At 69.2% G+C, this 23,117-nt stretch overlaps 5 protein-coding genes across 6 annotated transcripts; 3 read left to right on the plus strand and 2 right to left on the minus strand.

Moving 5' to 3' along the window:
- Positions 1–539: 539 nt before the first annotated feature.
- On the plus strand, positions 540–2,634 carry LRRC51 (leucine rich repeat containing 51). Its single transcript, XM_067289591.1, has 5 exons — positions 540–559; positions 1,577–1,704; positions 1,788–1,990; positions 2,084–2,232; positions 2,342–2,634. Exons 2-5 carry the CDS (start codon positions 1,614–1,616, stop codon positions 2,508–2,510), a joined length of 612 nt encoding a protein of 203 aa, XP_067145692.1. The 5' UTR covers positions 540–559; positions 1,577–1,613; the 3' UTR covers positions 2,511–2,634.
- Positions 2,635–3,207: 573 nt separating this feature from the next.
- Positions 3,208–7,469, minus strand: LAMTOR1 (late endosomal/lysosomal adaptor, MAPK and MTOR activator 1). Its single transcript, XM_067289592.1, has 5 exons — positions 7,321–7,469; positions 5,535–5,680; positions 5,130–5,207; positions 4,660–4,786; positions 3,208–3,812 (listed from the first exon to the last, which is right to left on the minus strand). The coding sequence occupies exons 1-5, from the start codon at positions 7,360–7,362 to the stop codon at positions 3,720–3,722; spliced, it is 486 nt and encodes a 161-aa protein (XP_067145693.1). The 5' UTR covers positions 7,363–7,469; the 3' UTR covers positions 3,208–3,719.
- Positions 7,470–9,390: 1,921 nt separating this feature from the next.
- LOC106483917 (transmembrane O-methyltransferase homolog) lies at positions 9,391–11,707 on the plus strand. The gene is made up of 3 exons (XM_067305613.1): positions 9,391–9,731; positions 10,830–11,026; positions 11,203–11,707. Exons 1-3 carry the CDS (start codon positions 9,470–9,472, stop codon positions 11,521–11,523), a joined length of 780 nt encoding a protein of 259 aa, XP_067161714.1. The 5' UTR covers positions 9,391–9,469; the 3' UTR covers positions 11,524–11,707.
- An 81-nt stretch (positions 11,708–11,788) lies between these two features.
- Positions 11,789–14,578, minus strand: ANAPC15 (anaphase promoting complex subunit 15). The gene is made up of 4 exons (XM_067305711.1): positions 14,374–14,578; positions 12,566–12,625; positions 12,313–12,450; positions 11,789–12,172 (listed from the first exon to the last, which is right to left on the minus strand). The coding sequence occupies exons 1-4, from the start codon at positions 14,491–14,493 to the stop codon at positions 12,125–12,127; spliced, it is 366 nt and encodes a 121-aa protein (XP_067161812.1). The 5' UTR covers positions 14,494–14,578; the 3' UTR covers positions 11,789–12,124.
- Positions 14,579–14,591: 13 nt separating this feature from the next.
- Positions 14,592–19,901, plus strand: LOC136993407 (folate receptor gamma-like). Of its 2 annotated transcripts, none has more exons than XM_067305446.1 (5): positions 14,592–14,692; positions 18,691–18,859; positions 18,952–19,140; positions 19,254–19,389; positions 19,499–19,901. In XM_067305446.1, exons 1-5 carry the CDS (start codon positions 14,622–14,624, stop codon positions 19,774–19,776), a joined length of 843 nt encoding a protein of 280 aa, XP_067161547.1. In that variant the 5' UTR covers positions 14,592–14,621; the 3' UTR covers positions 19,777–19,901. The 2 variants fall into 2 exon arrangements, with proteins under 2 accessions (XP_067161547.1, XP_067161616.1); XM_067305515.1 differs by lacking the exon at positions 14,592–14,692 and adding an exon at positions 18,512–18,579.
- The last annotated feature ends 3,216 nt before the right edge of the window (positions 19,902–23,117 follow it).

Below are 23,117 nucleotides of genomic sequence, written 5' to 3' on the forward strand. Positions count from 1 at the left end.
TCAGGTCACCATTCCCCCCCCCAAGTCACCCCCCCAGGGTCACTGTCCCCTTTCAGGTCACCATTTCCCCCCCCAGGTCACTGTCTCCTCTCAGGTCACCATCCCCCCCCCCAAGTCACCCCCCCAGGGTCACTGTCCCCTTGCCAGGGCCCCTGTCCCCACCAAAGGTCACTGTGTCCCCTTCCGGGGTCACTGCCCCCCCCGCAGCCCCCCCCCAGGCCCCTAGGCACTCTACCGTATTCTCTGTAGGCGCGGGGCCGAGGCCGGAGCCCTCCCGCCGCGGGGCGCGAGGCAGCCGCCGCGACCTCCAGCCCGATTCAAACGGCTGCGCCGGCCCCCTGCCCCCAGCGCATTGGCTGCCGGCCGGGACACGTCAGCGCGGCCTCGCGTCACGTGGGGCGGGCGGCGCGGTAGAGGGCGGGGGGCAGGACTACCAATCCCAGCAGCGCTAGCGCTCGGCGCGGCCGTCCCGGCGTGCCCCGCGCGGGGGGGGGGAGGCAGGGAGGGGAGAGGGGGCGGGGCGCTGGTTGCCGTGGCGACGGCGGCGCGCGGGGCGGGGGTGAGCGGGGCGCGCGTGGGGCCGCGCGGCGGGAGCCCGAGGGGCCGCGGGGAGGGGGGGGGGACACACGCGTGGGGCTCCGTGCGTGGGGCCACGGGCTGGGGGCTGTCGTGGGGGTGAGGAGGTGTATGGGGGCATGGGGGGGGGCAGGAGGACACGCGTGGAGGCGTGAGGGGGGGCTGGGGCAGGAGGACACGGGCAGGGATGGGGGGGGCAGGAGGACCCGCGTGGGGACGCGTGGGGCTGGGGCTGAGGACACGTGTGGGGACACACGTGGGGCTGGGGACACACATGGGGACATGTGTGGGGGCAGGAGAACACGTGTGGGGACATGTGGGGCTGGGGCAGGAGGACACATGTGGGGACACGTGTGGGGTCAGGAGGACATATGTGGGGACACATGTGGGGCTGGGGCTGAGGACACACATGGGGACACGTGTGGGGACGTGTGGGGCTGGGGGCACCTGTGGGGACGTGTGTGGGGCTGGGGCAGGAGGACACATGTGGGGACGCGTGTGGGGCTGGGGACACACATGGGGACACGTGGGGACAGGAGGACACGTGTGGGGACATGTGGGGCTGGGGCAGGAGGACATGCATTGGGGACACGTGTGGGGCTGGGGACACACGTGGGGACGCATGTGGGGGCAGGGGGACATGTGTGGGGCTGGGGCAGGAGGACATGCATGGGGACACGTGTGGGGCTGGGGACACACGTGAGGACACACGTGGGCATGCATGCAGGGCTGGGGCAGGAGGACACATGTGGGGACGCCCATGGGGCTGAGGACACACGCGGGGACGCCTGCGGGGGCAGGGGGACACGTGTGGGGCTGAGGACACACATGGGGACGCCTGTGGGGGCAGAGGGGCACGTGTGGAGCTGAGGACACACGTGGGGACACCTGTGGGGGCAGGGGGACACATGTGGGGCTGAGGACACACGTGGGGACGCCTGCGGGGGCAGGGGGACACATGTGGGGCTGAGGACACACGTGGGGACGCCTGTGGGGGCAGAAGGCCGCACACAGGGGCCCCACAGCGCCCCGGGCCCATGGCGTCGGCGTCGCGCTGGGAGCCCTGGCAGCGCCCGCTGCTCGCGCCCCCCCTCGACTTCTCCTTCCGCGGCGCCGACTCCGTCCAAGGTGGGAGCACGGCACCGGGGGGGACACGGAGGGGGACATGGGGACCCCCCCCCCGGCGCCGCCGCTCACCCCGGCACCCCCAGAGCTGCTGGCGGCGGAGGCGGCGCGGGGGGGCTCGGGGGCCGGGGGCCGCCCGCTCGCCGCCGCCACCGCCGCGCTGCGCCTCAACAACAACGGGCTGCGGGGCCTGGCGGGGCTGGCGGCCGCCCTCGAGCAGCTCCTCGCCGCCCCCGAGCGCCTCCGCTGGCTCGACCTCTCCTTCAACGCGCTGCCCGCCATCGACCCGGTGCGTCGCGGCGGCTCCCGTGCCTCGGTTTCCCTCACGGGGGAGGCTGGCGGGGGTCTGGCTGATTTGGGGGGGGGGGGGCCCCGTCCGCAGGTGCTGACGCGCTACCACGACCTGCGCCGCCTCGACCTGCACGCCAACGGCATCCGCAGCCTGGCCGAGGTGGACAAGCTGGCGGCCCTGCCGCGCCTGCGCCGCCTCACCCTGCACGGCAACCCCGTCGAGGAGCAGCGCGGCTACAGGTAACCCCCCACCCCCCCCCCCAAAAAAACACCCCCCCCTTGGGGGGGGACAGGAGCAGCCCGGCTCACGCAGCCTGGCTCACGCACCCCGTCCCCCCGCCGCCGGCAGGAGCTACGTGCTCGCCGCGCTGCCCCAGCTGCGCTCCTTCGACTTCAGCGGCGTGACCGAAGGGGACCGCGCCACCGCCGCCGCCTGGCAGCGCATGAACGCCAAGCGCAAGGGGGCCGGGAAGGGGGCGCGCGGCGCCGGAGGGGGCCCCCCCTGCCCTTCCGAATAAATAAAGCCCCCTCGGGCGCGTCTCGTTACGGAAACGTCCTCGCAAACCCTGCTTTTTTCCTGTGACAGCACCCAAAACGAAGGGGACACGCGCAGGCGCTTTGGGGCCCGCAGCGGCTCTGGGAGGGCGACGCGGGTCCCTCTCCTTCCCCCGGCACCGGCGGCTCCCGGGAGCGTTTCGGCTCCTTCGGGCACGAGCTACTGCCAGCTCGGAGAGCAGGTGTCTGAGTGTACGGGGGGAGCTGGGTACAGGCATTCCCAAAACACCACCCAAAACCTTCACCGGGAGGAGCAGGGCCCGGCCCGTAGCACAGGCTGGGAGACACCACGGCTGAGGCTGGAAGGGCTCTTCCAAGATCCAGGCCGGAGCAGGCTGCCTGGGAGCGGGACGGAGCAGGGAGCCGGGCTCCAGGGAGCGCCCGGGGCCCTCGTCCCAGCCGGGGCAGCACCAAGCAGAGCTTTGAACCCGAACGCCAGGGAAAGAGCCGTCCTTCTGCCGGGGCGCGCCTGCTCCCGAAAATCCCGCAGTCCCACACGCAAGCGGGGCTGCCGAGGCGGGGGCTTACGCGGAGCCCGTGCCGGAAAGCAGGATGGCGAGGCAGCGGCAGCCGCAGCACCGCCGGTGCCCCGTTTGCCGGTCACATCCTGCCGCGACCATGCAGTGTGCGGCTGGCACGGAACAGATGAGAGGAGACGGGTGCTGGATGAATGTGTTTTATCTACTGTGGCAGGAGAAAACCAAAACAATAATAATAATAATTAAAAAAAAAAAAACAAAATAAAGGTCCAAACATGTAAAAATGAGAGGGAAGGTGTCAGAAGCCGCCAGATCCCGTGTGGAGCGCCACATCCGCAGGAGCCTGGTTCTGCTGCGAGCTTCCTTCAGAGGCGCTCGGCTCCGGGCCGCCCTTCCCAGGAGCGCGAGGGTCCCGGGAGAGGCGGCCCGCGAGCCGGCGTGGTGCCGGTGACCCGGGGAGCCCTCCGTGCTCCCCCCCCCCCCCCAAAAAACTCACGCACAAGGGAGAGCACGGTGCCAGCCGGGGGCTACGCGGTGGCAATCGTCTTCTCGGTGATTAGTAGGAAATCGGGTGTATGTACAAGTTCCGCCGCGGGGAGGGCGGGGAGGGAAAATAAGGACAAAAAGGGGGGGGAAGAAAAAGAAACACAAAACCGAAACCCGACGGTGAAGCTGTGCTGCGGCAGGGCGGGCTCAGGGGATGCCAAACTGTACAACCAGTTCTTCTTTCGCGTCGACGCGGATCTGTGAGAGCGCGCTGAAGGCATAGGCGGCTATCCGGGACACCTGCGGGCGGAAGCGGAGGAGCCGGTGAAGCGAGCGGTCCCGGCCGGGCACCCGGCGCTGAGCACCACGATCCCCCCACCCCGCGTTTGCGACCTTACTCGCACCCGGAGGGAAGCGGAACGGAGAAGGAAGCTGTCGGCAGCAGCTTCCCCCGTCGCTCCGACCGCGGCACCCGCCACCGCTTCCACCCCGGCCCTCCGAGCAGCCCCGCGGGGGCCGGGAGCTGCCGAGCGGCTCCCCGGCCCCTTCCACGCCGATAAAAATCAAAGCGTCGCCTTTTCTAGCTCCGTCCGCCTCCAGGTTAAAAAACAACCATCATCATCTCGATGTTGTCACGCTACAGCTGTGCCCGCAGGACAGGGATCAACCTCTCCGCTCCCAAAGGGATCCCGGTCCCTGAGCACCGCCCCAGGCAGCCACCGGGCCAGGGCTGGGCACCGGAATGGGCGGCCCCGTCCCTGGGGAGCCCTGCCACCGCACGCATCCGCTCAGGTCGGAAGCGTTAGGCCACCGCAGCTGGGTTTTGTTTCTCGACGTCTCCCCGCAGCACTTCCTCCGGGCACACGCGCGTGGCGCAGCCGGGTTTTCCCGCACAGCCGGAGGCTTTGTCAGTCAGCGGGTCACACCCGCTCTGCCAGAGAGGCGGCAGCGGCGTCAGTCAGCGCCAGGAGAGCGCAGAAGCTTCGCGCCCGGAGCCCGTTTCCAAACCGTCAGCACCCGCGCCGGGCTCGGCCCCACGCGCGGGCTTCCTCCTGCGCCTCCTCTCCCAGAAGTTCTCCAGCAGCGCTGCGGGGGACGGCAGAGCCGCCGCGTGCCGCCGGGGGAGCGCCCGCCTCGGGCCGCTCACCTGCTGCAAGTCTGCGAAGGGGACGGGGTCGCTGGCGAGCACTTGGTGCGGCTGGTTGGTCAGCGAGGGCAGCGGCGGCAGCTTCTTCCAGTGCGTCAGGTTGTTGCTCAACACGGCCAGGCGCGTGCTGCGGGCGGATTTGGGAGGAGGGGGGGAAAGCAGGGGAAGGTCAGGGGCAGCGAGAGCACGCCCGGCACGGGGACGAGCGCGCGAGGCGCCCTGCCCTGCGCGGGGAGGGGAACGGCGAGCAGGGAGGTCTCCGCGTTTCCTCCACCTCCCCGAGGCGCTCACTCGGCTCCGGGAGGATTTGAGAGCTGGAAAAGAAACGAGGCCTCCGCCCGCGAGCGCAGAGAGGGGAGCTGCTCGGCACCTCTCCCGTCGTCCGATCCGCCACACGGCACGGCACAGCCGGGCAGGAAGGCTGGGCCCTCTCCCCCCCTTCGCTGCCTTGGGGCGAGGGAGCTTCTCACCTGTACTGTCGGGCTCTGTCCATGTACTCGTGCTGCTCCATCCCTTGGGAATCCGCCGCCGATACGTCAATGATGTTGCTGCGGAGAGACACGAGACAGCAGCTCCCGCTACGGGCTCGCGGCTCGCGTCCGCTGCGAGCGTCGCGTCCCCTCCCCATCGCAGCCCGCGGCCACTCCTCCAGGAGGAGAGGGAAGGATACTTCGCCGCGCCACGAGGCCCGGGAGGATTAAACCCGGGATAACGGGCCCCAAAAACTCAAGGAGACCGGCGGGCGGCAGCCTAGGGCACCCGAATCTGGTCCGATAAAAGCCCGGTGCCACGAGCCGGACGAGCTGGGACCCATCGCGGCGCATCGGCTACGGCTGCGGCGCGGGGGCCGAGGGGCTTCGCGGGCGGCGCCTTACATGGCCGTCTTGGCGAGGATGGAGGAGAGCATGGCCTGCTCGTCGGTGCGCGCCGACGGCAGGCTGTGGTAGCTCTGCTCCGCTCCGTTCAGCACCTTGTTGGGGGGGCTGGCCGCAGGCTCCAGCAGCCGCTTCGTCTCTTCTTCCTGAGCCGAAAGGGAAGAGGAAAATCAGCGCCGGCCTCCGCTTCCCTGCTCCGGGCCGCGTTGATCCCAGGAAGCTTGGCGAGCACCACGGGAGGAGCTACCCGCTCTGGAGCGGGACACTCGGGGCCGATTTAACGGCTCAGCCGGGGGTGGCAGCACAAGCCGGCTCCGGCCTGCCCCAAACGTAACCCGAGCCCCATCCCTCGCTTTTGGGGCGGTGGGACCCCGAGATCTACGTTTCCAGAACCCTCCCACTGCCTGCTACCAAGGTTCGGCCGGTATATTCATCCAGGGGATCTGGTGGGAGATTCCCAGCAAAGCACAGGCGCCGCAGCCCGGGGGCCCCTCGGAGCCCGTGCCGGGAGAAGCACCCGGAGGAAGGAGCCACCACGCTGCCACTCGGGACCCGGGGTGTCCGAAGGCAGCGCCCGTCCCCAGGGAGAGGGACGCGTCGGGGTTCGGCGGGCAATGCTGAGCCACGCTCCGGACGCTGCCAAGGGCAAACGCTTCCTCCAAAAGCAAAAGCCAGGCCCGTTTCCTATTTTGTGGAACCGGGAACCCACGAGTGCGGGCAAAGACGCAGATCCTCCCCCCGCCCGGAGGCCGAGGAACCAGACGGGCAAGTCCCGGCCCTGCCCTTGGCTCCGCTCCGAGTTCGGCCTCTGGATACCCCCCCCCCCCCCAGGCCTAGAAGCCCCCCCAGGGAGGAGCCCGTGCCCAGGCGGAAGGTCCGAGGCTTCCCAAGCTTTTCCCACAAGCCCTTTCCAGAAGCAGCTCCGCAGACGGTGCCCGGCAGGACGGCCGCTTCCCTGCTTTCCCCCCGCCCAGCCGCAGCGGCCGGGGTCACCGGGAGAGCCCGGCCTGTTGGGGGGGGGGGGGGACAGGCACCCCCCCAGCCCCGAGCCGTCGCACCCCACCTCTTCTCTGCCCCGCCGGCACCCACAAGTGACCCCAGGTTCATCCCCCCCCCCAAAATCTTGCTGCTGCTCCCAAGGACCCCAGCTGGACCCCCCCCACACCCAGGCCCGGAGGGAGGTATCCCGGAGCGCCGCAAGAGCCCCGGCTCTGAAATCCCACAGCTGCAGCCACAACCCCCTCCCACTTCCCACCCCACGTCTGTCACCTCTCTGGCTCCCCCTAACACCCCCCCCCAGCCCCACTGTCACTCCCAGTTCCCCCACGACATTCTCCAGCCCCCCCGTCACCCCCCCCAGCTCCCCTCCCCCAGCCCTCTGCCCCACTGTCACCCCCCAGCTCCCCTCCCCCAACCCCCTGCCCCACTGTCACCCCCCTGTCACCCCCCAGCTCCCCTCCCCCAACCCCCTGCCCCACTGTCACGCCCCAGCTCCCCTCCCCCAGCCCTCTGCCCCACTGTCACCCCCCAGCTCCCCTCCTCCCACCCCACTGTCACTCCAAACTCCCTTCCCCACACCCCACTGTAACCCACGGCTCCCCCCACACCTCCCCAGCCCCACTGTCACGCCCCAGCTCCCCTCCCCCAACGCTCTGCCCCACTGTCACCCCCCTGTCACCTCCCGCGCCCCTCCCCCCAGCCCCAGCCGCCGCCCCGCCCCAGTGCCACCCCCCAGCTCCCCTCCCCTCCCCCAGCCACCGCCCCCAGCCGCCCCCCCGGGCCCCACCTGGTCGGAGGCCTCGGCCTCGCTGCTGTAGCAGCACCCCATGGCGAGGCGCAGCAGGGCCGGCCCGGGCGCGGCGCCGCTACGGTGTCCGGCAGGGGCCCTGCCGCCCCGGTCACGTGAGCGCGGCGGCCGCGCGCCAGCAGCGCGCGGGGGGGGCGGGGGCGGAGCCGCCCCCCTCCCCCCGCCGCGGCCGCCGCCGCTTCCGGCCTCGTGACCCGCCAGCTCGGCCCTCCTCCCCCGTCACGTGGGCGCGCGGGCCAATGGGAACGGAAGCGCCACGCCAGGCTCCCCCCCCCACCCGCCCCAGCTAAAGGCGCCGCCGTCACGTGAGGGGGAGCCAATCAGCGCGCGAGAGAGAGGTCACGTGGCGGCGGGGCGCGCCCTGACGGGCGGGGCGGCCCCCGCCCCCCTCCCCCCTCCCCCCCGCCTTTCCCCCCTCCCCCCCGCCTGCTGCCGGCACGTGACCGCAGCGACGCCCCGGGAGCGCGCGCGCGCCGAGCTCGCGCGTGGGTCCCGCCGCGTGGGTGCGGGCGCAGCACCTGCACCTGCACGCTGACACAGGAGCGCATTGCACATGCGGGTGCGCAGTCACGTGGGGTGCGTGCATCCCACAGGTGTGCGTGACCTGGGTGTGTGCATCGCACGGGTGTGCGTGACCTGCATGTGTGCAATGCACCTGTGTGCTCATGTGGGTGTGTGCATCACTCAGGTGTGCGTGACCTGGGTGTGTGCAATGCACCTGCGTGTGCCTGGTTACGCGGGGGGGGGGGCTGTGAGTTGCACGTGCACGGCCCGCAGTTGTGCGTGGGTGTGCGTGGTCACACGCGCGAGTGCACCGCGTGGGTGCATGTGCCTGGTCACACGAACACCCGTGCCACGCAGGGTTGCAGTTGGTCACGTGGATGCCCACGCTGCACGCGCGTGTGCACGCTCGCGTGTGCGAGTGCACGGTGCTGGGTGTGCACACGTGTCCAAGTTCCTGGGTGTGCATGCGTGGCGCACGTGTGCATGGTCACGTACAGGGGTGCATTGCATAGGCGCCCCCCCAGTGGGGGCCAGGGCACGGGCGAACGTGGGGCCCCTGCTCCTGGCACCCAATGCCCCCAGTGCACAGCACTCCCTCCGCTGCCCCGTGGCACGAGCTGCGCCGGGGCTGCGAGCTGGGAACAGGCTTGGCCTCAGGGCCGTGCCAGCACTCGGATGCCCGTGGCACGCGTGGCCTTTGCACAGCACCCGCACTGTCGGGATGCACACGGAGGCGTTGGGGGTGCAGGGGACAAGGTGGCGTTGGGGATGCTCAGGCTCCAGCCCTGCATCTGTCCCATGGCTCCTGCATCCATCTCCCACCTCCTGCATCCCTCCCCTGAAATCCTGCACCCTCCCCAACCTCCTACATCCGTCCCCAGCTCCAGCCTCGGCCCTGGCGCCAGCCTCCCCTCCGGCATGGTAACCCGAGCCGGCGCCAGCCGTGGCTAAGGCGACGCCATCAATAATTGAGCAGGGCGCAGGGCTGCGCAGGGGCCAGCGGGTGCTGGGGCCCCACGGCCAGCGCGACGGAACAGGACGGGACAGGACAGGACGGGGCAGGTAGGAGCCGTCCCCCGCTGGCCCGGCACCACGCACGGCTGAGGACCCAACAGCCCGGGCGCAGGGTGGAGGTGCAGGGTGCAAGGGGGCAGAGTGCATGGGGCAGGGTGCGGGGTGCACAGTGCTGGGTGCTGTGGGGTGCTGGGTGCAGGGACCCGGGTTGAGGCCGTGGGGCGCCGGGGTCGAGTTGCAGGGTGCGTGGCGAAGGGGCCGGGGCATCGGGCTCCAGCTGCAGCAGGTGGGGTGCAGGGTGCTGGGTGCAGGGTGCAAGGGGCCGTGTTGGACAGTGGCATCCCCGGGGGGGGGGGGCCTGGGGCCGTGCGAGGGACAGGGCGTGCAAGAGGGGTGCGCATGAGCGTGCAAGAGCAGGGGGTGGTCAGGGAGGGTGAGCGCACAACCCTGCGGCGGGTGCATGGGTGCCCATGGTGCACGTGTGGGTCCCGGGGCCGGGAGCAGCCCCACGGCGGGTGCCCGGTCCAGCCCCCTTGCACCCGGGAGCGGCGTTTCCCCAGGGGCCGCAGAGCACTTGCAACTCGCGACACGAGCGAGCACCGCCGGCGCCATGGTGTCTGCGGCGATCGCCCTGGCCTTCATCCCCTTCCTCGTCACCCTGCTCATCCGCTACCGGCACTACGTGGTGCTGCTGTACCGGGCGGTGCTGGTGGGCTGGCTGCAGGACCGGCTGACCGGCGTGCCGCGGGAGCAGCGCGCCTTCCAGTACGTGCTGGCGCACGCCATCCCCGGCGACCCCCGGCACGTGCTGCGCACCTTCGACCAGTGGTGCCGCCGCTGCGAGCACCTCAGCAACGTGGGGCCCCGCAAAGGTGAGCGGGGCCGCGCCGCCGGCGCAAGCTGCTGCCCCGGGGCCCCTGACGGCGGGGACGCGGCGGGGACGGGACCTGCTGGCAGTGGCACGTGTGCGCACACACACACACACGCATGCAGGCATGTGCATGCAGGCACACACACACACGTTGCCAGCAGCAGCACACGCATCCATGCACGCATGCACACACATGCATGTACTGCCAGCAACATACATACACACACACGCATGCACTGCCAGCAGCAACACACACGCATGCACACATATACATGTACATATACACTGCCAGCAGCAACATTTATGCACATGTATACACACGCCGCCAGCAGCACATGCATGCACACACCCACATGCACGCACTGCCAGCAGCAATACATGCATGCACACATATACACGTACATGCACACTGCCAGCAACATGCATGCACACACCCGCACGCGTGCACGCACCCACACACTACCAGCAGCAACACACATGTATACATGCACACACATGCAACACATGCGTGTGCATGTATACACACATGTACTGCCAGCAACACACACATGCGCACACCCACATGCATGCACACATACACACACATGCACTGCCAGCAGCAACACATGCATGCACACACCCACGCATGCACACACTGCCAGCAGCAACACACCCATGCACACACCCACATGTACACACACATGCACTGCCAGCAACACACATGCATGTGCACGTATACCTGCACACACACTGCCAGCAGCACACGCATGCGCACACCCACATGCATGCACACATATGCACACGCACTAGCAATAAACACATGCACATGTATACATGCATGCGCACTGCCAGCAGCAACACCCGCATGCACACACCCACACACACACACACACACACACCCCTCGGCACTGCCAGCACCGTTCCCATCCCTCGCCCTCCAGGCCGAGGCTAGGCAGAGACCCCACACGCTCATCTCACACCAGGCACCGGGCCAGGAGCTCACAACAGCCCTGAGGAGGGGGACGCCCGGGGCTGAGCACGGCCGTGGGCAGGGTGGGCAGGGGGGGTGCAGCCCCGCGGGGCGCCGAGCGACCCCCCCCCTCCCTCCCCAAACACGCAGGCCGGATCCTGGAGCGGCTGCTGCAGGAGCGGGCACCGCTCGCCGTGCTGGAGCTGGGCACCTACTGCGGCTACGCCACGGTGCTGCTGGCGCAGGGCCTGCCGCTGGGCGCCCGCCTCTACACCGTGGAGCTGGACCCGCGGCACGCCGCCGTCGCCGAGAAGGTCATCCGCCTGGCCGGCTTCGGCGAGGACACCGTGAGCGCGGCGGCGAGGGGGGGGGGGGGGGGGACGGACAAAGCCCCTGCGCGACCCACGCGCCTCCCGGAGCTGGCTCCTTTCAGGGGGGCTGCTCCTCCGGGAAAGGAATCGCGGCGCCGGGGGCTCGGAGAAGCAGCCGCGCTGAGCAGCCCCCCCCCCCTCCTCCGGCGCAGGTGGAGCTGATCGTGGGCCCCTCCGAGGAGGTGATCCCCCAGCTGAAGGAGAAGCACGGCCTGCTCAAGGCCGAGTTCGTCTTCATGGACCACTGGAAGCGCTGCTACCTGCGCGACCTGCAGCTCCTGGAAGCGCACGACCTGCTGGCCGAGGGCGCCACGGTGCTGGCCGACAACGTCATCTTCCCCGGGGCGCCCCACTTCCTGCAGTACGCCAAGACCTGCGGCAAGTACCGGTGCAAGGTGCACCGCACCAGCCTGGAGTACTTCCGCGCCATCCCCGACGGCATCGCCGAGCTCACCTACGGCGGCCCGCGCTGAGCCCCGTCCTTCCCGCGCCGCCGCCGCCGCATCCCCCCCCCTGTAAAAGCAAGCGAACCGCAGTAAAGTCGCGCCTGCCGGCGATTTTGCGTACGGCGCGCCGAGGGCTCAGCGGCAAGCGGCGCCGTCCCCGGCACGGGATGCCCTGCGCCTCCCCAAAGCGGCTCGGCACCACGCCGGGCAGCGCCAGGCTCCCCCAGCGGCGCGGGAGCGCTCTGCTCCCGGCGCGCCTTGGAGCTCCTATAAGGGAGCTGCAGATACGGGGTTGTTTTCTGGAAAAAAAAGAAGTATTTATTAGAAAAAAGGACACTCACGTGACCCCTCTCCCCTCGGCTGCCCTGGGCGTTAAGCAGCGCCGTCTCGGCGCCCGGAGCAGCGATGCTTTGGCCTCCCTGGGCGGCTCCGTGCCGAGCCTGGTTATTCCGCGCAGCCCTCGGAAAGGCGACGAGACGCAGCAGCAGGAGGGGAAGCGTCAGTGAACCACAGCCCGGGGTCCTCCAGGACGCCGGACCCTGCCCCCCCGAATCGGCCAGTCGGATAAGACGTCCCCACCGGACGCCTCCGACTTCTCAGGCTTCGGTTCGGTCGGGATGCAGCAGGATCAGATCATCCACTGGTCTTGATCCTGCTCTGCCCCTTCCATGTCCACCTGGGAAAAGAGGAAACGGTGGAGATGGCTCCCGAGCATGGGCCGGTCTGTTCCCCGCGGGAGCTGAGTCTCCGTGCCGATCCCCGTCCGGTCCCAGCGGGCTGGGGACTCCGGCCAGCGCCCCCAGTCACACCAGTTACCTCGTTGATCTCCCCGTCGTCAGGCGACTCGTTATAATCGTTCATCTCGTCCATATCCTGCATGTCCTCGTCGTCCTCGGAGTCCTCCTCGCTGTCTTCGTCGTCCTCGTCGTCCTCCTCTTCCTCCTCGTCGTAATGCTGCAGAGAGGCCGCGGTGGCAGGCGGTCAGCGCCCCACGGCACCCAGCCCTCGCCCCATCCCCTCCCGGGTGCCGGAGGCACCTTGTCCCAGCTGGGACCCGGCCCCGACCCACCTCGGACGCGGGTTTTCCTATGGGCACCAAGTTGTTGTCCTTCTCCGCGATGCTCTGGAGCTGCGGAGGGCGAGGGAGAGGCAGGTCGGCGCCGAACCGGCCGTGCGACCTCCGAGCGCGGCTCCCGGCGAGGAAACCGGCCTTCCAGCAAAGCCGCCTCCCGTCCCTTCCTTCAAACCGCCCCGAGCACACCCCGAATTCGCGGAAAACAAGGTTATTTAGGGATACCAGGGGGGAAGATGCGGCCACCTCCGCCCAGCCGTTGCCGCCAAAAAGCAGTCGCTTTCCCTTAAAGCTGCTTCCTCCCTAACCACCTGCCTTCGGTTCTCCGTAACGCAGCCACGGCAGATAATTACAGCTCAATTAAGATAGTCTGGCACCTCAGACTCAGAGAGACGTAAATCCTTCTCCCAAATGCCTGCTCCCTTTTTTTTTTTTTTTGCTAAACCATTAATTAAGCGATTTAATCATTTTTGAGATGCAGCTATTTAATCCAATCAATTTTTTTTTTTTTGGTGGGATTCCCAGGCTGGGGTAAGGCTGCGACGCTTGAGTCGCGTTCGCAGCACGGGGTACCCGCAGGTGCTGAGAATTAGGAGCCGCCACCTTGTTTTCTCCGGGGAATCTTTTTTTAACTAATTGCAGGCTGCGAGGGGGGGGGAAAAAAAAGCAAAAAAAAGGCCGTGCTTCAACACCCCTTTTTCAGCTACCTACACGGATAATGGCGGAGCTGCAAACCACGGAGGGAAACTACGGAAGCGCCCGCAACGCGCTGAGATTGAGCGGGCGGCGCGCTGCGAGGAGACGGGCCATCGCCACGGGCGCGACCGCGGGCGGCGGGAGCCCGAGGCGACTCGCGCTGGGACCCCCTGTGCCCCCGGCACTGCTCACCCAGCCCCAGCACCCCCCCCCCATCGGCCCCGTCCACAGGGACCCCAAGTCCACGGGACCCCCCCTGTCGTCCCCAAACCCTGGGACCTCCTGTCCCCAGGGACCCCTCTGTCAGCCCCATCCCGGGACCCCCCCGTCAGCCCCATCCCCGGGACCCCCACACCCAGGACCCCCTGTCGTCCCCATCACAGAGTCACCTCGTCCTCAGGGACCTCCCGTCGGCCCTGTCCCCAGGACCCCTTGCCCACAGGGACCCCCCTGTCAGCCCCATCCCCAGGACCCCCACATCCAGGACCCCCTGTCCATAGGGACCCCCTCCTGTCAGCCCCATCCCCAGGACCCCCACACCCAGGACGCCCTGTCATCCCCACGGCAGGGTCACCTTGTCCCCAGGACCCCCACATCCACGACCCCCTGGTTCTCGGGGACGCCCTGTCAGCCCTGGGCCTAGGACCCCCACCCCCAGGACCCCCCTATGGGCAAGGACCCCCCCGTCTACAGAGACCCCCCCCCCCCCCGTCAGCCCCATCCCAGAACCCCTCGTCGTCCCCCTGCCCCCAGGACCCCCAAACCCAGGGTCACCGTGTCCTCAGGGCTCCCCTGTCGCCCTGCCCCCAGGACCCCCATTCCCACGGCCCCCTCTCAGCCCCCTCCTCAGGCCCTCCAGCCCCGTGACCCCCCCGTCCGCAGGGACCCCCAGCATCGGCCCCGTCCCCAGGACCCCCCTCATCCTCGGGACTCCCCTCCCCCCGCAAAGGACCCCCGGTCCCCAGGGACCCCACTTGTCCCGTCCCCAGGACCCCCTGGCCCCAGGGACACACCCCCCCTCCCGGAGGAGCCATCGACCAGGCCCCGGGCCGCCCCATCCCCGGGAACATCATCCCCCCCCGCGGCACCGGCCCGACGGAACGGCGCACCCAGGCCTGGTGCTGCTGCTCCTGCTGCTGCAGCTCGGTCTCGTCCACGCAGGGCCGGTCCAGGTTGAACCACAGCGCCTCGGTGACGCGCGGCAGCAGCGACGGGAACAGCGTGGACATGCTGCTGCTGCGGCGGCGGCGCCGGCGGAACCTCCGCGCGGGGCGACGGCGCCGACCCGGAGCCGGAACCGGAAGCGCCGGAAGGGGCGGGGCGGGACGGGGAAGGGCGGGGCTCCAGCGCAGGGCGCATGCGCGCGGTGACACTGCGGGCCCGCGGGCACAGACGACGCGTCGCGCAGGCCACACCCACAACGCGACAGTGAGCGACGGGGCGTGGCCGGGCGTGGCCGGGGCCGAAAGGGGCGGGGCCATGTGAGGGGCGGGGTCAAGGCGTGACTGACAGCTGGGGAACCTGCCCCGCCCCCTGGTGCGCGTGTGACCCACGGGTGTCCCTGCACCCCCCCACCGTGTGTGTGTGTGTGTGTGTGTGTGACCCACGGGTGTCCCTGCACCCCCGGGTGTGTGTGTGTGTGTGTGTGTGTGACCCACGGGTGTCCCTGCACCCCCCCCGGGTGTGTGTGTGTGTGTGTGTGTGTGTGACCCACGGGTGTCCCTGCACCCCCCCCGAGTGTGTGTGTGTGTGTGTGTGTGTGTGACCCACGGGTGTCCCTGCCCCCCCCCGGGTGTGTGTGTGTGTGTGTGACCCACGGGTGTCCCTGCCCCCCCCGTGTGTGTGTGTGTGTGTGTGTGTGACCCACGGGTGTCCCTGCCCCCCCCCGTGTGTGTGTGTGTGTGTGTGTGTGACCCACGGGTGTCCCTGCCCCCCCCCGTGTGTGTGTGTGTGTGTGTGTGTGTGACCCACGGGTGTCCCTGCCCCCCCCCCGGGTGTGTGTGTGTGTGTGTGTGTGTGACCCACGGGTGTCCCTGCCCCCCCCCCGTGTGTGTGTGTGTGTGTGTGTGTGTGACCCACGGGTGTCCCTGCCCCCCCCGGGTGTGTGTGTGTGTGTGTGTGTGTGTGACCCACGGGTGTCCCTGCCCCCCCCCCGTGTGTGTGTGTGTGTGTGTGTGTGTGTGTGTGACCCACGGGTGTCCCTGCCCCCCCCCCGGGTGTGTGTGTGTGTGTGTGTGTGTGTGTGACCCACGGGTGTCCCTGCCCCCCCCCCGGGTGTGTGTGTGTGTGTGTGTGTGTGTGACCCACGGGTGTCCCTGCCCCCCCGTGTGTGTGTGTGTGTGTGTGTGTGTGTGTGACCCACGGGTGTCCCTGCCCCCCCCGGGTGTGTGTGTGTGTGTGTGTGTGTGTGTGTGACCCACGGGTGTCCCTGCCCCCCCGGGTGTGTGTGTGTGTGTGTGTGTGTGTGTGACCCACGGGTGTCCCTGCCCCCCCCCGTGTGTGTGTGTGTGTGTGTGTGTGTGTGACCCACGGGTGTCCCTGCCCCCCCCGGGTGTGTGTGTGTGTGTGTGTGTGACCCACGGGTGTCCCTGCACCCCCCCCGAGTGTGTGTGTGTGTGTGTGTGTGACCCACGGGTGTCCCTGCCCCCCCCCCCCGTGTGTGTGTGTGTGTGTGTGTGTGTGTGACCCACGGGTGTCCCTGCCCCCCCCCCCCCCGTGTGTGTGTGTGTGTGTGTGTGTGTGACCCACGGGTGTCCCTGCCCCCCCCGGGTGTGTGTGTGTGTGTGCGTGTGACCCACGGGTGTCTCTGCCCCCCACCCCGTGTGTGTGTGTGTGTGTGTGTGTGTGTGACCCACGGGTGTCCCTGCCCCCCCCCGTGTGTGTGTGTGTGTGTGTGTGTGTGTGTGACCCACGGGTGTCCCTGCCCCCCCCCCGGGTGTGTGTGTGTGTGTGTGTGTGTGTGTGTGACCCACGGGTGTCCCTGCCCCCCCCCCCGGGTGTGTGTGTGTGTGTGTGTGTGTGTGTGTGTGTGACCCACGGGTGTCCCTGCCCCCCCCCGTGTGTGTGTGTGTGTGTGTGTGTGTGTGTGACCCACGGGTGTCCCTGCCCCCCCCCCGGGTGTGTGTGTGTGTGTGTGTGTGTGTGTGTGACCCACGGGTGTCCCTGCCCCCCCCCCCGGGTGTGTGTGTGTGTGTGTGTGTGTGTGTGACCCACGGGTGTCCCTGCCCCCCCGGGTGTGTGTGTGTGTGTGTGTGTGTGTGTGTGTGTGACCCACGGGTGTCCCTGCCCCCCCCCGTGTGTGTGTGTGTGTGTGTGTGTGTGTGACCCACGGGTGTCCCTGCCCCCCCGGGTGTGTGTGTGTGTGTGTGTGTGTGTGACCCACGGGTGTCCCTGCCCCCCCCGGGTGTGTGTGTCTGTGTGTGTGTGTGTGTGTGTGACCCACGGGTGTCCCTGCCCCCCCCCGGGTGTGTGTGTGTGTGTGTGTGTGTGTGTGACCCACGGGTGTCCCTGCCCCCCCCCCCGTGTGTGTGTGTGTGTGTGTGTGTGTGACCCACGGGTGTCCCTGCCCCCCCCGGGTGTGTGTGTGTGTGTGTGTGTGTGTGACCCACGGGTGTCCCTGCCCCCCCCGGTGTGTGTGTGTGTGTGTGTGTGTGTGTGACCCACGGGTGTCCCTGCACCCCCGGGTGTGTGTGTGTGTGTGTGTGTGTGTGTGTGTGACCCACGGGTGTCTCTTCCCCCCCCCCCGTGTGTGTGTGTGTGTGTGTGTGTGTGTGTGTGACCCACGGGTGTCCCTGCCCCCCCCCGTGTGTGTGTGTGTGTGTGTGTGTGTGTGTGACCCACGGGTGTCCCTGCCCCCCCCCCGTGTGTGTGTGTGTGTGTGTGTGTGACCCACGGGTGTCCCTGCACCCCCCCCGGGTGTGTGTGTGTGTGTGTGTGTGTGTGACCCACGGGTGTCCCTGCACCCCCCCCGAGTGTGTGTGTGTGTGTGTGTGTGACCCACGGGTGTCCCTGCCCCCCCGTGTGTGTGTGTGTGTGTGTGTGTGTGACCCACGGGTGTCCCTGCCCCCCCCCCGGGTGTGTGTGTGTGTGTGTGTGTGTGTGTGTGACCCACGGGTGTCCCTGCCCCCCCGGGTGTGTGTGTGTGTGTGTGTGTGTGTGTGACCCACGGGTGTCCCTGCCCCCCCGTGTTTGTGTGTGTGTGTGTGTGTGTGACCCACGGGTGTCCCTGCCCCCCCGTGTTTGTGTGTGTGTGTGTGTGTGTGTGACCCACGGGTGTCCCTGCCCCCCCCGTGTGTGTGTGTGTGTGTGTGTGTGACCCACGGGTGTCCCTGCCCCCCCCGTGTGTGTGTGTGTGTGTGTGTGTGTGTGTGTGACCCACGGGTGTCCCTGCCCCCCCCGTGTGTGTGTGTGTGTGTGTGTGTGTGACCCACGGGTGTCCCTGCCCCCCCCGTGTGTGTGTGTGTGTGTGTGTGTGACCCACGGGTGTCCCTGCCCCCCCCCCGTGTGTGTGTGTGTGTGACCCACGGGTGTCCCTGCCCCCCCCGTGTGTGTGTGTGTGTGTGTGTGTGTGTGACCCACGGGTGTCCCTGCCCCCCCCGTGTGTGTGTGTGTGTGTGTGTGTGTGACCCACGGGTGTCCCTGCCCCCCCCCCGTGTGTGTGTGTGTGTGTGTGTGTGTGTGACCCACGGGTGTCCCTGCCCCCCCCCCGTGTGTGTGTGTGTGTGTGACCCACGGGTGTCCCTGCCCCCCCCCGTGTGTGTGTGTGTGTGTGTGTGTGTGAGACCCACGGGTGTCCCTGCCCCCCCCGGGTGTGTGTGTGTGTGTGTGTGTGTGTGTGTGTGACCCACGGGTGTCCCTGCCCCCCCGGGTGTGTGTGTGTGTGTGTGTGTGTGTGTGTGTGTGACCCACGGGTGTCCCTGCCCCCCCCCCCCGTGTGTGTGTGTGTGTGTGTGTGTGTGACCCACGGGTGTCCCTGCCCCCCCCCGGGTGTGTGTGTGTGTGTGTGTGACCCACGGGTGTCCCTGCCCCCCCCCGTGTGTGTGTGTGTGTGTGTGTGTGACCCACGGGTGTCCCTGCCCCCCCGGGTGTGTGTGTGTGTGTGTGTGTGTGTGACCCACGGGTGTCCCTGCCCCCCCCCGTGTGTGTGTGACTCACGGGTGTCCCTGCCCCCCCAGATGTACATGTGACCCACGGTGTCCCCGGGGGGGGGCAGCGCCGTGCCACGACCTTTGATTCGGGCTGCGCCGCCGGGCAGCACCAGGTGCAGGCAGCACCGTCCCGGGCACCGTGCACCGCCGGCACCACCGCCGCTCCGGGTACCGCGTTCCCACCCGCGCTGCGACCAGGCAACGGGGCCGCGGGTTCCCACGTGGGGCGCGGGTGGGGGGCGGCAAGAGCGGCGCTGAGCCCCCTCGGTGCCGTTGCAGGGCCATGGCTGCCCGGCGGGCGCTGCTGCCTGCGCTGCTGCCTGCGCTGCTGCTGCTGCCTGCGCCGCCGCTGCGCGCCGCGGGCGCCCGCCCCTCGCTGCTCAACGTCTGCATGGACGCCAAGCACCACAAGCGGCAGCCCGGCCCCGAGGGGCTGCTCTACGGGCAGGTAAGCACCCCCCGCCCCGTACCCCCTCCCCAAAAACCCCACCCCCACCCCACGGCGCTGCCCCACGCGACCCGCTGCCGCCGCCACCGCAGTGCACGCCGTGGCGGGACAACGCGTGCTGCACGGCGGAGACGAGCGCGGCGGCGCACGACGACCGCTCCTACCTGTACGGCTTCGACTGGGACCACTGCGGCGCCCTGCCCGCCCGCTGCAAGCGCCACTTCGTGCAGGACACCTGCCTCTACGAGTGCTCGCCCAACCTGGGGCCCTGGATCGACCAGGTACGGCGCCGCGCCGGCCGGCGGGCGGATGGACGGACGGACGGGGGGGGGGGGACACGCCGCCGCGGCGAGCGGGGCTGACCCCCGGTGCGTCCCCGTCGGCGCCGCCGCAGGCCGACACGAGCTGGCGCAAGGAGCGGATCCGGGACGTGCCGCTGTGCCGGGAGGACTGCGAGCAGTGGTGGCAGGACTGCCGCGACGCCCTCACCTGCAAGCGCAACTGGCACACGGGCTGGAACTGGACCAGCGGTGAGCGCGCGGGGCGGAGGGAGGGGCGGGGGGGTCCCCACCACCGGTGCTGCCCCCCATCTACCCGCCCCTCACCGCGCCGTTTTGCCCCCCCCCTCCGGCTCCGCAGGCACCAACGTTTGCCCCCGGGGCGCCACGTGCCGGCGCTTCGAGCAGGTCTTCGGCACGGCGGCGCGGCTCTGCGAGGACATCTGGTCGGGCTCGTACCGCTACACGGAGCACCGGCGCGGCAGCGGCCGCTGCATCCAGATGTGGTTCGACGCCGGCGGCCCCAACCCCAACGCCGCCGTGGCCGAGTACTACGCCCGCGGCGCCGGGGCCGCGCCGGGACCACCGGCGTCCCCCCTGCCGCTGCTGCTGCCGCTGCTGCCGCTGCTGCTGCGCTGAGGCCCCCCGCGCGCGGAGGTGCCCCCAGCACGGGCACCGGGGCCACGGGGCACCGGGAGCCTCCGCGCGGCACCGCCGGTGCGGGCTGGACCCACCGGCGCCGAATAAAGGCTGCTGCACCCCGAGGTCGGCCGAGGCGGGAAGGGCGCCGGAGCGGGGCCGGGGGGAGCGGGGCCCAGGCGGCGGCGTGCGCACACCCCGCATCTGCCCTCATCACACCCCGCATCTGCCCCGCTCACACCCCTTATCTGCCCTCATCACGCCCCACATCTGCCCCACTCACACCCCTTATCTGCCCTCATCACACCCCACATCTGCCCTCATCACACCCCACATCCGCCCTGCTCACACCCCACATCTGTCTTGCTCACACCCCGCATCTGCCCTCATCACACCCAGTATCTGCCCTGCTCACACCCCACATCTGCCCTCATCACACCCCACATCTGCCCTCATCACACCCCGCATCTGCCCCACTCACAGCCTGCATCTGCCCTGCTCACACCCCACATCTGCCCTCATCACACCCCAAATCCCCCTGCTCACAGCCCGCATCCCCCCTGCTCACACCCCGCATCTGCTCTGCTCACACCCCACATCTGACCCACTCACACCCCACATCTGCCCTGCGCACACCCCAAATCCCCCTACTCACACCCCACAACCCCCCCGCTCACACCCCACATCTGCCATGATCACACCCCACATCTGCCCCGCTCACACCCCCCATCCCCCCGCTCACACCCCACAACCCCTCACACCCCACATCCCCCTGCTCACACCCCTCACCCCCCTGCTCACCCCCACAACCCCCCCGCTCACACCCCACATCCCCCCGCTCACACCCCACATCTGCCCCACTCACACACACCCCCCCCCCCCCATCCCCGGGGCCTTTCCCTCGCTGCCCCGCGGAGCTTTGAGCCGGGCTTGCGGCTCCTCTCGGAGGACGGATATCGCCCCGCGGCCGCCGCGCGTGGCCCCGCTGCAGCCGGGCTTGAGTCCCGGCAGAGCCGGCGCTTTGCCGATGCCAGAACCTGCGGCGCTGCCCCGGCACGGGGCCAGGACGGCCACGGCCACGACATGAGCCGGGGGACACGGGGACGGGTTGGACCAGGCTGAGCTGGGCTGCGCCGGGCTGGGCTGGGCTGAGCTGGGCTGCGCCAGGCCGGGTTGAACCGAGCTGGGCTGGGCTGAACTGGGCTGAGCTGGGCTGAACCAAGCTGGGCTGAACCGGGCTGAACTGAGCTGGGCCAGGCTGAACCAGCTGAACCAGGCTGGGCCAGGCTGAACTGAGCTGGGCTGGGTTGGACCAGGCTGAGCTGAACTGGACTGAACTGAGCTGGGCTGAACTGGGCTGAACCGAGCTGAACTGAGCTGGGCCAGGCTGAACCGGGCTTAGCTGAGCTGGGCTGAACTGGGCTGAACCGAGCTGAACTGAGCTGGGCCAGGCTGAACCGGGCTTAGCTGGGCTGGGCTGAACTGGGCTTAGCTGGGCCAGGCTGAACTGAGCTGGGCCAGGCTGAACCGGGCTGAACTGAGCTGGGCCGGGCTGGGCTGAACTGGGCTGAGCTGCGCTGGGCTGAACTGAGCTGGGCCGGGCTGGGCTGAACTGGGCTGAGCTGCGCTGGGCTGAACTGGGCTGAGCTGCGCTGGGCTGAACCGAGCTGGGTTGAACTGAGCTGAACCAGGCTGAACCAGCTGGGCCAGGCTGAACTGAGCTGAACTGAGCTGGGCCGGGCTGAACTGGGCCGGGCTGAACCAGGTGGGCCAGGCTGGGCTGAGCTGGGCCAGGCTGGGCTGAGCTGGGCCGGGCTGAGCTGGGCTGAACCAAGCCGGGCCAGGCTGAACTGGGCTGAACCAAGCTGGGCTGGGCTGAACCAGGTGGGCCAGGCTGGGCTAAACCAAACTGAGCTGGGCTGGGCTGAACCAGGCTGAACCGAGCTGGGCCGGGCTGAACTGAGCTGGGCTGGGCTGAACCAAGCCGGGCCAGGCTGAACTGGGCTGAACCAAGCTGGGCTGGGCTGAACCAGGTGGGCCAGGCTGGGCTAAACCAAACTGAGCTGGGCTGGGCTGAACCAGGCTGAACCGAGCTGGGCCGGGCTGAACCGAGCTGGGCTGGGCTGAACCAGGCTGAACCGAACTGGGCTGGGCTCAACTGAGCTGGGCTGGGTTGGACTGGGCTGAACTGAGCTGGACCGGGCTGAACTGAGCTGGGCTGGGTGAACCGGGCCGGGCTGAACTGAGGTGGCTGTACTGGGCTGAACTGAGCCAACCTGAGCTGGGCCGTACCAAGCTGGGCTGGGCTGTAGCAGGCTGAACCGAGCCAGGCTGGGCTGGGCTGAACTGGGCTGAGCTGGGCTGAACCGGGCTGAGCTGGGCCAGGCTGAACTGAGCTGAGCTGGGCTGGGCTGAACTGGGCCGGGCTGAACCGAGCCAAGCCAAGCTGGGCCATAGTGGGCTGAACCGAGCCAAGCCGAGCCAGGCCGGGCCACGCTAAGCCAGGCTGAACCAAGCTGGGCCAGGCTGAACTGAGCTGAGCTGGGCTGGGCTGGGCTGGGCTGAACTGGGCCGGGCTGGGCTGAACTGGGCCGGGCTGAACTGAGCCAAGCCGAGCTGGGCCGTAGTGGGCCGAACCGAGCCAAGCCGGGCCGGGCCACACTAAGCCAGGCTGAACCGAGCTGGGCCAGGCTGAACTGAGCTGGGCTGGGCTGGGCTGAACTGGGCCGGGCCAAACCGAGCCAAGCCGTAGGGGGCTGAACCGAGCCACGCCGAGCGGGGCCACACTAAGCCAGGCTGAACCGAGCTGGGCCAGGCTGAACTGAGCTGAGCTGAGCTGGGCTGAACTGGGCCGGGCCAAACCGAGCCAAGCCGAGCTGGGCCATAGTGGGCCAAGCCGAGCCGGGCCATGCTAAGCCAGGCTGAACCGAGCTGGGCCAGGCTGAACTGAGCTGGGCTGGGCTGAACTGGGCCGGGCCAAACTGAGCCAAGCCGAGCTGGGTCATAGCGGGCCGAACCGAGCCAAGCCGAACTGGGCCACACTAAGCCAGGCTGAACCGAGCTGGGCCAGGCTGAACTGAGCTGAGCTGGGCTGGGCTGAACTGGGCCGGGCCAAACGGAGCCAAGCCGAGCTGGGCCGTAGGGGGCTGAACCAAGCCAGGCCGAGCAGGGCCACACTAAGCCAGGCTGAACCGAGCCAAGCCGGGCTGGGCCGTACCAAGCCGAGCCGGGCTGTAGCAGGCCGAACCGAGCCGAGCCGAGCCGGGCCGGGCGCCCCGCCGTGCCCTTTGCGCGGGCCGCAGGGAGCCGGCGGCGGCGGCGGGCGGAGCGGCCCCGGTGGT

This window comes from Apteryx mantelli, chromosome 1, assembly GCF_036417845.1.
Source record: "Apteryx mantelli isolate bAptMan1 chromosome 1, bAptMan1.hap1, whole genome shotgun sequence".
NCBI classification, from domain to species: Eukaryota; Metazoa; Chordata; class Aves; order Apterygiformes; family Apterygidae; genus Apteryx; species Apteryx mantelli.